This window comes from Ranitomeya imitator, chromosome 7 (genome assembly GCF_032444005.1).
Source record: "Ranitomeya imitator isolate aRanImi1 chromosome 7, aRanImi1.pri, whole genome shotgun sequence".
Taxonomy (NCBI): Eukaryota; Metazoa; Chordata; class Amphibia; order Anura; family Dendrobatidae; genus Ranitomeya; species Ranitomeya imitator.
The window spans coordinates 40,914,400-40,926,540 of record NC_091288.1 but is presented as its reverse complement, the minus strand read 5'-3'; the positions used below and the strand labels follow the sequence as shown (position 1 = coordinate 40,926,540).

At 41.2% G+C, this 12,141-nt stretch overlaps 1 protein-coding gene across 2 annotated transcripts; it reads right to left on the bottom strand.

Annotated features, from left to right (window-relative positions):
- Nucleotides 1-1,609: 1,609 nt before the first annotated feature.
- On the bottom strand, nt 1,610-11,818 carry KLHL23 (kelch like family member 23). Of its 2 annotated transcripts, none has more exons than XM_069733103.1 (4): nt 11,646-11,818; nt 9,632-10,846; nt 5,593-5,745; nt 1,610-3,797 (listed from the first exon to the last, which is right to left on the bottom strand). In XM_069733103.1, the coding sequence occupies exons 1-4, from the start codon at nt 11,671-11,673 to the stop codon at nt 3,487-3,489; spliced, it is 1,707 nt and encodes a 568-aa protein (XP_069589204.1). In that variant the 5' UTR covers nt 11,674-11,818; the 3' UTR covers nt 1,610-3,486. The 2 variants fall into 2 exon arrangements, with proteins under 2 accessions (XP_069589204.1, XP_069589205.1); XM_069733104.1 differs by having other exon boundaries at nt 11,689-11,816.
- Between the last annotated feature and the right edge of the window lie 323 nt (nt 11,819-12,141).

Below are 12,141 nucleotides of genomic sequence, written 5' to 3'. Positions count from 1 at the left end.
AATCTGTGAGTGGGATCAAATCTTCTGGAAGATAATAAGAGGACTTGGCAAAACCCACGCGTTTCACACAGAGGGTCTTAACATGATTAATCATCCTCTGGTCGAAACGCGTTGCTTTTGCTAAGTCGTCTTCTCTACACTTATGTTCCTGAAATATGGATGAAGACTTTATCCCACTTACAGAGTGCTGGATACCTTTCCCTAGGAACGAAAAGTAGTGGAAATATGGAAATCACAGTGTGGATAGACATGTTACTGATCTGCAAATGGTGAGAAAATGGGATCAAAATATTCGAAGCCTCTCGATTTATTCAGTATGGAGTAGGGTGCACATGCAGAGACCCTCACGCTTACACTTTTGGCTGCTATCAGAGTATTAATTGTCAGGAATGGTCTGCCATGCTGAATGCACTTCATCAAGATCCGCTGCTGGCAGCTTCCTTTGTAATTGCTGAACAATGATGTCCCAGATGTGCCCGATTGGAGACAAGTCCGGAGACGCTGCAGTTGTGTTTCAGTGTGGTCGTCTGGCACGTCAAAACGCCACATGCGGACGCATACAATGCATGTCCCTGCGTACCTAATGTTAAAGATAGATACGCAGGACGCATGCGGAAGTACGTGGAGCTTAAGGGAGGACGTACGCAGCCATACGCAAGTGTGAACATAGCCTAACCGAGTCTTCAGCACTCTCGATATGTTCGAGTCCCCCGTATTTTGGATGCCTCCATCTATGGTCTCCAGTACTGGTCCCCAAACCGTAACTCTCCAGATGTTTCACAAAACTACAACCCCCCAAGTTGTACGGTTACAACTCATAGCGCGCCGTTGTACTCTCCAGCTCTTGGTTCCCCACAAGTGACTGTAAAACTGCAACTTGGCGCCGCAGTCGTCATCTATAGTCCCCAGCAATGATCTCCCACCAATGCCACTGCATCAGATTTGCAAAACCATCTCTCCCCAGGTTGGCCACAATTCCTAGCATAACTACAATCGGTGGCTATCAAGGCAAGCTACAAGTTGTAGTTCAAGAAAGCCACAGGTTAAAGAGCAGTAATGTAGGGCAGGAGTCCCCAACCTTTCTTAACTTGGGAGCCACATTCTGTTTTACAGATGGACACATCTTATGCAAGAGATGATGGAAGTCCTCTGTGTGCCCCATTGAAGGTTATAATTCCCGGCCTTTCCCTTCATAGAGTAAAACTACAAAGCAAGCCCCTTCATAAAGTCACAATGGCCCCAGTGCCCCCTTAACAAAGATCAGTGTATTGAGTACCCCTCAAAAAGTAATAATACCGCATTGGAGCCCCAAAAAGTAATAATGCCTAAGTGCCCTCTTAGAGGCAATTATTAATGCCCCCTGAATGCCCCCCAAAAATGAAAGTGCCCACCAGCGCACCAGTTTAAAAGTAAAAATGATCGTCTCCCCCCCCCCCCCAAAAAAAATGTATACTTTCTTAAATTCTAGAAAGATAGACCTATCAGCAGAGTCTTCTTCTTTCAGTGTCCAAGCGCAGTTGTAGTAGAGCAGTGACCCGTGGCCTAAAAGTCGATTATTGGTGGAGCAGGTACCAATTATTTGATTAGGTTCCCAACATTACCACTTTATGCATTTGATCTTTTATTACATCGTCATTTATAATGACAAAAAGCAACATTAAAAAATTAATACCATATATACATGTCATTTCAATATGTAGAGCTACTCATACAAAGAAAAAAAATTAACTTTATAGCATCAACATTTGTGCTTTAAAAAGGTCCTGTCACTTGCTAAAAAAACAAACCGTATACCTTGTAAAAATGCCTGATTTTCCCTGATTCTGCAGCTCTTTTCCATTTTGCGCTGGCTCTCTCCAATGCAGAGATATTCACATTTGTTGCCTTTGGAGTGCAGTATGTGAAATCTCTGCTTGTAGTGCAACTGGAAGTTTATTCAGAGTCTCCTCTGGGGCGTGCTCTTTCACATCTGACTCCCACACACAGCCAATCACACTGATATGTTATGATTGGTTGCATCTAGGAGGAAAAGATTAAAGCGCACACCCCCAGAGAAGACTGAAGAAACAACCAGTTGAACTACAAGTAGAGATTTCACATACTGCGCTCCAAACGAAACAAATGTGAATATTTCTGCAATGGAACGTCGCATTGCAAAATAGAAAAGAGCAGCAGAATCAGGGGAGCTCAGGGATTTTTTTTTCCTAAGGTATTTCATGCAGATTTTTTGAGTAACAGGTGCTCTTTCAGTTACAGTAATATTTTATTCCATATAACTTGCTAACATGCCATTGATTTAATATTAAACATTAAAAAAAATCACATTTTTAATTGAAAGTTGTGCTCCAAAAACAGAAAAAAAGGAATTCTAAATAAATTCCTAAGTACCAAATTATCAGCTTCCCGACGTAGGACGTACTTTTACATCGGGGGTGGCCTCATGGAGCACTCCATATGGGGCAGGTGACAGTTCTGTAAAGTACAACAGTATATAGTACAAGTGATCAAATGATCGCAAGTTCAAGTCATATAAAGATGTGGCTAAAAAGAAATCTGTAAAAAGTAATTTAAAAAAAATCACATAAAAAGTTTTGATCACCCCTTTTTCCCAATCTTAAAAAAAAATATAAGAAAAGCACATTTGGCATCGCCGCATAAAAAAATCCAATCTAAATGCTGTAAAGAAAAAAATGAATGAAGCATCAGAATTGCCTATTTTAGTTTTTCTTGAATCTGCCATACGGTTCCAGAGATACGGGCCTTTTTATTTAGTGCTAATTTTTATGATCTTTGAGCAATCGAAAGGCAAAAAATATTGCTGTATATAGTAAACATCACGGTGTCCTTTGAAGCCCATGCACAGGCTAGGTTTCAACGGAGCTCTGTGATAGCAGGCATGGTGGTCTATAACAGACCCCCAGCAGACACAGCAAGACTGGCTGTGACACGCAGCCATTTGACTTGTATGGTGCGGGCTCAGCTTGTGAGCCCGCACCATACACCCGCTCCCAACTTGCAGTGTACACGTACGATGGATATCGGGAAGGAATTGGGACTGTCTAAGAATTAGGCAGTGTATATAATTAGGCCACCCCACTTTTCTGTTGCGTCACACCCCCATTGTTTGAGGAGGTGAAGAAAGTATCTAAAACACATAAATATTGTGGATGTCATTAAAGAAAGGTGTTTTATTATTTTTTGGAGGGTTTTTACCGTGCAAATGGAATTCAATTTGCCAAATTTTTCATCCTTTATTGATCATCCAAATAATGGGAACCTCTACGTGCCCGGCTGACTTGGGAGCAACCAAAACTGTTCAGGCAGTTAATGTGGGCGAGTTTGGCAAAATGCAAAAATTTGATGCAAAGTGCCAGGATGACATAATGCCGTTTGGTATATTTGACTAATAATCTAGAAAAAGTTGAACCCCATGTACCTGAGCCGACGTCCCAAATAATACAGTGATGTAACAGACACTGCATGTTCCTATACGTTATATACACAGACGCACCCGTGGGACCGCATGGGGCTGGGAAGGTTTCCCAGTAGTTCCCACTTATCGGCCTCGGGGTTGTACTTCTCGATGCTCTGCAGGTAGGTGCCTTTAGACCAGGAGTAGCCGCCGGTGATGTATATAAATCCATTCATGACGATTGCGCCACACTCCATCCTCCGCTCCATGGTTGGCGCCAGCTCCACCCACTGATCGCTGTCAAGGTCGTAGCAGTCAGTGGTCGTAGTCTGTCCTCCGACCAGGTAAAGCTTATTGTGCAGTGTGATGGAGCACAGCCCATACTCTGAGGAAGGGGGAAGACAGACACGTTACACACAAAGACCGTTCCAAAGGGAAAATATTATGCTATATAGATCAAATTTAACCATTCATGATCGGGTGGCGATTTTCAGTTAAAGCCTTTTGTCCAACATACGCTATTTTATTATTATTTTTTATTGGGGAAGCTTTGATTTTCCAGCATTCACTGGTACATAAAAATAAAATGACCTGACTACATAATTCTCTGAGTCAGTATGATTAGGGTGATACCAAACTTGTATAATATGTTTATTTTACCAGTCCAAAAAAAATCCGAAAAAAAAATTGGTTTGTGCCGGAACTTTCAGAGACGCATCATTTTTCTTTTTCTGGATAGCAATCGTACAATAGTGAATGGGACCGAAAATTGATTGTTGAGACATGTCCAATGTTGATTAGAGCTTCTTATAACAATCGGCAATACAAAAAAACGGACACGGGTGAAATCTGTTTTTCATGGATGACTTGATAGGAAGAGTTAGAGAAACTTTTTTTTTTTTATTTTCTGATGAAACTAAATAAAAATAATCAGTGCGGAAACTCGGAGCCGTTTTGTTTTGACGTGTGCATAGGCTCTAAAGTTATGTACACCGCGTTGTTTTTAATTTTTTTTTGTTTTTTTTTAGACAAGTGGAAACTTTTTTTTTTTCCTGAATGGACAGTGACTAGTTTGGAGCAAATTCAGCTGTTTCAAAAAAAAAGTGACATGCATTTTCTATTCTTCAACCTCCATTCATTCTCTATGAAGCCGCCGGAAAATGGCGAGTGCAGGACTCAGCAGCCCCATAGAGGGTGAATGGCGCCATAGTCGAGGATGAACACCGTAGCTCCATTTTAATGGAAATAAAAGTTCCCTGTTCTTCCGATAGCGGATCCCAGTGATCAGATCCCATAGATCCATTGAATAGGGAATAACTTATTTTCACTGGACAACTCCATCAAATACCCAGATTACAATTGTGAAGTATTTCTCTTTTTTTTCTCTTTTTTTAAGCAAAAACAAAAGGTTAGAAAAACATTTAAGTTTTTTTATTTTTGTCAAATATGAAATAGTTCAAGGTAATCACTATTTAATACATACTAGTGATGAGCGAACTTATACGTACCCCTTTTTCTTCATTTTTGTGGTCTACTATTGGTACGTAGAGGTTGATCCCTTTTTATAATCAGTTTCGTATTTTTCTATCCTACCTGCGGCTGTAGAGCTATATAATATTTTTTGAAAACCTGAGATATCGCAGAATAGGTGATAAAATTGTGATTGCTAGAAAGTCAGCCACTTAACACCTACACATTGCAAAAACGGGGGTCAAAAAGTCCCCCATGTGAATGCACAAAACCGATCCAGTCTCATATTTGACTTTGGCTTCTGTCATAGGCATTGACAATCCACGTCAGACTGGCTGTATTAGTGACAGTTTCCCTGCCTTATAAGAAAATGGCATTGTCTCAATTCGATAATTATACAGCCACTTTCACATATGTTTTCAAAGTAAGTACACTGGCCTCATCAGGTGTGACAGATCTGAATAAAGTATGCAGTTTGTATCCTGAAATTTAGTGACCACTCCGCTTTAAAATGGATTTTCTGGCAGAGATAGGATTGGATGCACTTTGTTAATCTTTTTTTGTTTCCCATACCAACCCCACCAACTACTGGTCATGCAAGGATTCATTTACATCGGTGGGTTTTTGGGGGGTTTGCATGTCTTTGTGCAAGTAAATACTGCAGTATTATTTATTATGACATATCCCCAGGAGTAAAATGTAATCTTTACCTGGATGTGGACAGACTGATAAGATGCTCCATTCATTTATATCAGAGTGGAAGCTCTGAATTTTATCGTAAGTACAACTTCCTCTGTATCCATAATGCCCTCCGCTGACGTAGATCACCTCGCGCAGCACACAGGCGGTAGCGTTCCCAACACCTATCACAGGGATCACGTCAAATATGAACACGTATCATAATAAATAAATCTGCACGGAAGAGTATGTGTGTTTCAATGAAAAATCTGGATTAAAAAAAAAGATAAAATATAATAATCTGCAACCGTTTAGAAACAAATTATGCAAAAGAAAAATTGTACCTCTTTACCAATACCTTGTCACACAGGTTTCATGCATTTTGTTTTGTATTAGTGGCTCATTACAGTCAAATATTAACAATGAAGTGATTGCGCTTCCATCTGTCAGCCTCATTGCATATAACAGGCTGTTAAATAGTTACTGTTTTTTCATTAAACTTTGCAAAAATCAATAAAAAAAAAGGAATATAGGAACATTTGTAATATACAGTGCCTTGCGAAAGTATTCAGCCCCCTGGAACTTTTCAACCTTTTCCCACATATCATGCTTCAAACATAAAGATACCAAATGTAAATTTTTGGTGAAGAATTGACAAGTGGAACACAATTGTGAAGTTGAACGAAATTTAATGGGAGACACACCAAACATGTGGAAGACGTTACGCTGGTCATATGAATCAAAAATCGAACTTTTTGGCAACAATGCCAGACGATATGCTTGGCGTAAAGGCAACACAGCTCATCACCCTGAAAACACCATCCCCACTGGCAAACGTGGTGGCAGCATCATGGTTTGGGCCTGCTTTTCTTCAGCAGGGACAGGGAAGATGGATAAAATTGATGGGAAGATGGATGGAGACAAATACAGGACCATTCTTGAAGAAAACCTGTTGGAGTCGGCAAAAGACCTGAGACTGGGACGGAGATTTGTCTTCCAACAAGAAAATGATCCCAAACATAAAGCAAAATCTACAATGGAATGCTTCACAAATAAATGTATCCAGGTGTTAGAATGGCCAAGTCAGAGTCCAGACCTCAATCCAATCGAGAATCTGTAGAAAGAGCTGAAAACTGCTGATCACAAACGATCTCCATCAAACCTCACTGAGCTCGAGCTGATTGCCAAGGAAGAATGGGCAAGAATTTCAGTCTCTCGATGTACAAAACTGATAGAGACATACCCCAAGTGACTGCAGCTGTAATCGCAGCAAAAGGTGGAGCAACAAAGTATTATGGTAAAGAGGCCGAATACTGTAATATTGCACTCCCCACTTTTCAGTTTTTTAATTTCCACAAAAATTTAAAATAAGTAAAAAATTTCATTCAACTTCACAGTTGTGTTCCACTTGTTCTTGATTCTTCACCAAAAATTTACATTTGGTATCTTTATGTTTGAAGCATGATCTGTGGGAAAAGGTTGAAAAGTTCCAGGGGGCTGAATACTTTCGCAAGGCACTGTATCTTATCAGAGAAGTTTGCTTCTTTCTCCACTTATGTGCCACTTTTTCTCCTCCCTCCTAAACTCATTATTTACATTGAAAAATTGCTAGTCTGTTTTTTTGGCAAAGAAAATAATAGGAGGATCTCCCCGTTCACTAGGGGATTAAATTGTAACTGTGTATTAAAGTCTGGGAGAGAACACAGTGTAAGCACAGGCAAAAAGAGACTGATATATCTACTCAAGCTTCTTGAATGTAATTTAGCATGTTTCATTGCAGGATTCACAGCTACACTGCTCAGCGAGCATCTTATCGGAGTGCACACCGGAGGTCACTGGAGCAGAATTTGCCGGCGTCTGAGCAGAAGATCCCTGAATGCAGCGCCCACAGAAGGGAGGATGAGGTATATATTTCTGAGGGAGTGCAGGGCGCAGGCTTCCAGGGCCATAACTGACGCTGATGGGAGGGGGGTAGTATTACAATTAGTACAGGAGGCAGTGATTTCTTACAGACACCGCACACTCCAGAGCCTGGAAGAAATCATTAGCAAAGAATATAACATTTCTTAGCAACAAGAGGATTAATATAAAGCCTACAGGTAGGACTAGTGTAACATTTCTATCACCTGTATGCCCATGTTAATAGGTCATATACCTAATGGAGGGGGACAGATTCCCTTTAACGTCTGTCAAAGAATAGCCAAAAAGAAAGACTGATAGATCTATTCAAGCTTCTTGAAAGTGATGTAGCTCGCTTCATTGCAGAATTCACAGCTACACTGCTCAGTACTGATGAATAATGTCCTCCATGGTGCTGCTGCTTTTGAACACGTGCTACATAGAAACAGGAGAGCAGGAATCCCTTTTGTCTGTGTGTGCTCTGTATGATGCCATAGTCTGAAAAAAAATCACCTGCGGTGACACGTATACTTTAAAGGGGATGTCCACTACTCTGACAACCCTTTCTCAATTACTATATTTCTCAATGTAAATTAAAAACAGCCTGTACTCCTCTCCAATGCCAGCGCCTTTACAGCAGTGTCGGCGTTGGGTTGTCCGTGGTTTGCGTGACGTAATGTCACATGAGCCCTGTAGCCAATCAGAGGCCACTAATGGTCCGCTTCACTCTCACTTCCTTTGGACGAAACTGACATCCAGAAGACGTGAGAACTGCTGCTGCTTTCTGGCTTGTTCAGGATGTCAGTTACATGTCTTTACAATGTCACGGGAGACCCAGCGCCGACATCTCTGGACCGGCGCCAGCACAGGCTGTTTTTATTTTATGTCGGGGAATATAGTAATTGAGAAAGGGTTGTCTGTATGGTGAACAACCCCTTGAGTGATTGCATTCATTTCTTTTTTAAATATTTCAACAGTATTGTCCAAATGTGGTGTGAACCTAACCTTATTAACCATTAACACGACCAGTTTGACAGTCACAGTGGTGTGTTAGCATAACCAAAGCTGGAAAAGATGGCGTAATAAAAGTATACTGCGGCTAATATGAGTCAATAAAAGACTTTATCTACGTGGCATCTGTGTTACGTAAATCCAGTGTAGAAGTGACACAGTAAACTGAATTTGGCTTTTTTTAACTTAAAAAATGAATGTCACACGGATTATTAAAAAAAATGCATGAAAATAAAGAAAAGAAGTATGCAAAAAGGGATTACCTAAGATAATTAATATTTATTGTGCATGAAAGAAAAAACATTAAAAACGCTCAAAAAGCCGAATGTCTATTATCACATAAACCCATGGTAACGTTTAATTCTAGAAGAAATGAGGAATCCAGCTCAACGAGGTAGTGAAAAAAACTTCTTTCGCTTTTTATCTTTTGTAACTGCTGATGTTTTTATCCTCCACTGAATATATTTTCAAGTGAATAAAGAAAGAAGTTTTTTTCACTACCTCGTTGAGCTGGATTCCTCATTTCTTCTTTGATTTCCTACACCCTGACACAGCGGTTCCGTGCTCCGAGTCTCCAAGGATGTCGATCATGGTGAGCTGGACTTTGTTCAACGTTTAATTCTACCCTATTATACAATCACATACTGTAGGAGACCAATAGCAAAAAGTTGGTGAAGGTAATCAAAATAACAAAGTGCTTAGTGCGAATCATTCATTATTTTACATGATCCTTTTTTGCATCCGTCTGTTCTTTATTTTTATTTGGTTGATCCCTTTACATAGACTGGTGCCCTCTCTTACCCAGGATTAAAAAAAAAATGGGTACACACATAATCATGCTTGGACTGGCCCACAGGAGAACAGGAGAATCCTCTGGTGGGCCACCACTTATATGAGCAGTACTTGGCACAATATATTTCAATCACTATGTACAGATAAAGGCGGCATCTTATTCATTTATCAATCTACCCAGTTCATTGTTATATAGATTTGTGAATGTCACATTTACATGTAGTTGAAAAGTGGGGCCCTGAAGTTGGTTACTGGTGGGCCCTTGGCACTCCAGTCTGACACTGCACACAACACACAGATGAAATATCATCAAGATGGATGTTTTTTTTGTTCTGAATGCTCTACAATACTGTGTGCACATGAACTTACCTTTAATCATGTTTGCAATGGAAAACCAAGCCTTTTTTAATGGATCATAAAATTCCGCTTCTTGGGCAGGAGCACCTTTTCTGTAGCCACCTAAAGCATAAACGCAACCACCCAGGGTGACGGAGCAGTGGTAGTACCTTGCGTGGAGCATAGGACATCCCTCCGTCCATTCATCGCTCTCGGTATTATAAATCCACATGGTGTTCAGTGCCTCGATGTTATCTGTCCTGTATCCACCAGTGATATAGATGTGGGGTCCGAGACTGGTAGCACTGTAGCTCTCTCTGGTGTGATCAGGCATGTCTGCTCCCTGGATCCAGTTGTTGCTTTCAGGATCCCAGATGTGCACTTCGGATAAGGGATGCCAGTAGTAGCCACCAACTACAAACATATTAGCCGTTGATCTTTTGGGCATGTCTTGTGATTTGGTCCTTAAAGCATAGTAGAGCAAAGACTGGATCTTATTTTCGTTGAGTAAGTGCTTCTTGTGCAGCTCCAAAGAGGTCCTGAGATAATTTTCATCTACATCAACTTTAATACACTTCAGTAGTTCATAAACACGTTGAAGCCGAGTCCTGGAATCGTGTGCAATCCATCTGATCAGAGGTTGGAGAAGAGCCTCAATTGTCCACACGTTGAGGTTCTTCTGGGAGAAGACGTAGAGCAGCTTCTCAAAACCAATGTCCACAAACTCATCTTGAGTCCAAACTTCTTGAAACCTGGAAACAATGATTCTTCTAGATTCCTTTTCCAAAGCCGGACACACATGAAATTCAGCAAAAGAATGCATTCCCAAACAGTTGTCCACATCCAGATGTCGCACCAGGAACTGTTCGCAAGCTTCTTTGACCGAGACGAAGTGGAGCTGGTCTGCAGCTTGCAGAAGGCATTGGACATTCTTGGTTGTGATCTTGATCTGTGCGGTGTATGTGTAGTTCAGTAACGTTTCCAAGATGGAGTGGTCAATACCAGACAACTTGATCTGATTGTTGGACTTTTCCTTCATATCAGCTGTAAACATCACCTTAAAGTAGTGGCTACACGCGGCCAAAGCAGCTTTATGGCACTGGAAGATCTTACCGGAGGAGCTCATCAAGGTGACATCGGTGAATAGACCTTCTTTATAAAATGTCCTAAACGAGTCAAGGAAGTCAACATGGTGGGTCGGGTCGTTGTATAAAAGGCAGTAATCTTCAAGATCCCTTTGTGACATGGCTGCAAAATAATAGGGCAATGAAGAAAAGTCACTATAAAGGGAATGGCAATACACAAACTTTTATCCGTGACACCTAACACCAGGATATATCGGTGAAAGCCAACGAAGGAGGAACCATTGTGTGTAAGTGTATATGTTACAAGGTTACACAGCAGCAATGCCTCGGAATACAAAGACACGTGTGATACAGTATATTCCGGATACATTACCGCCCTTGTTTATGAAGCCTACGGAATAATCGGATTCAGCCTCGTGGAGTTTCTCGGTTCGCTTCCTAATGGGTTAAGCTTCAATCAGCAGAAGACATCGCTCAACAGCATCTTCTATTTACCCAACTATTTCCCAAAATAATACTCCCCACCCCCCATCCTGCAGATTACCGCATGTCATAGTGATAACCACCACAATGAAATGCTATTGTGTGGGCAGCCGCAGCCTTCTGTGCCGGCATCTGCGGTTGTGTTATTGTAAATAAAGCCCACGGATGGAAGACACTACGGCAAACCTATTACCATCCATTACTGGGATTAGCTGGGAGCTGTCAGCCTTAGGATAAATGCACCTCCCTCCATCATTATCTATGGCACAGAGCAACACAAGCATGCAAATCCAAAATCCACTCAATAACTTCCTATCTACAGGGTCTATGGGCCAAGAGATAATAAGATCCCCCAAACAATGCAGTCACCCCATTCACTCCTGTGCATTTCATTCCAACCCTTTGTCTTTTGCATTGTCAATGGATTGAGCAGTGACCAGCCTGGCAGGACACATCTGTGAGGAGGATGCACCACATACCTGCTGCCTCTCCATTACCACTTGTCATTGGAGCTTTGTTTACCTGCAGAGCTCTAGCGTGGGCTGCGAAGTGTTAATGGCTTGTCAGCTGCCTGGCTTTTGCAGTGTTTCCCAGGCTGATGCCATTGGATACAGCGCCTCCTTGTTCACCATCTTTGGCATCAGCTGCACACAGGGATTTGGAATTGTAGAGAGTTGCTTTGCAGAGGGGAGGGAAATGGCACCTCCTATTTTGGTATCCCAGCTGCTCCCCATCCCCTGCAAGAATACACAGTATCCCTCTCCCCATCCCCTGCCAAAGGTCACTGGGACTGTCTGACCCAGCAGATGATACACTGTCACAAACCTGCACCACTGTGCAATACTACTTCATAGTATCTATATTGTTATATTACTAATGACATACATATAAATTACTGATTTTTTTTATTGTTAGCATTAATTATATTAGAACAATGATTACGGTACATAAAATATCTAAATAAAATTCAGCAGT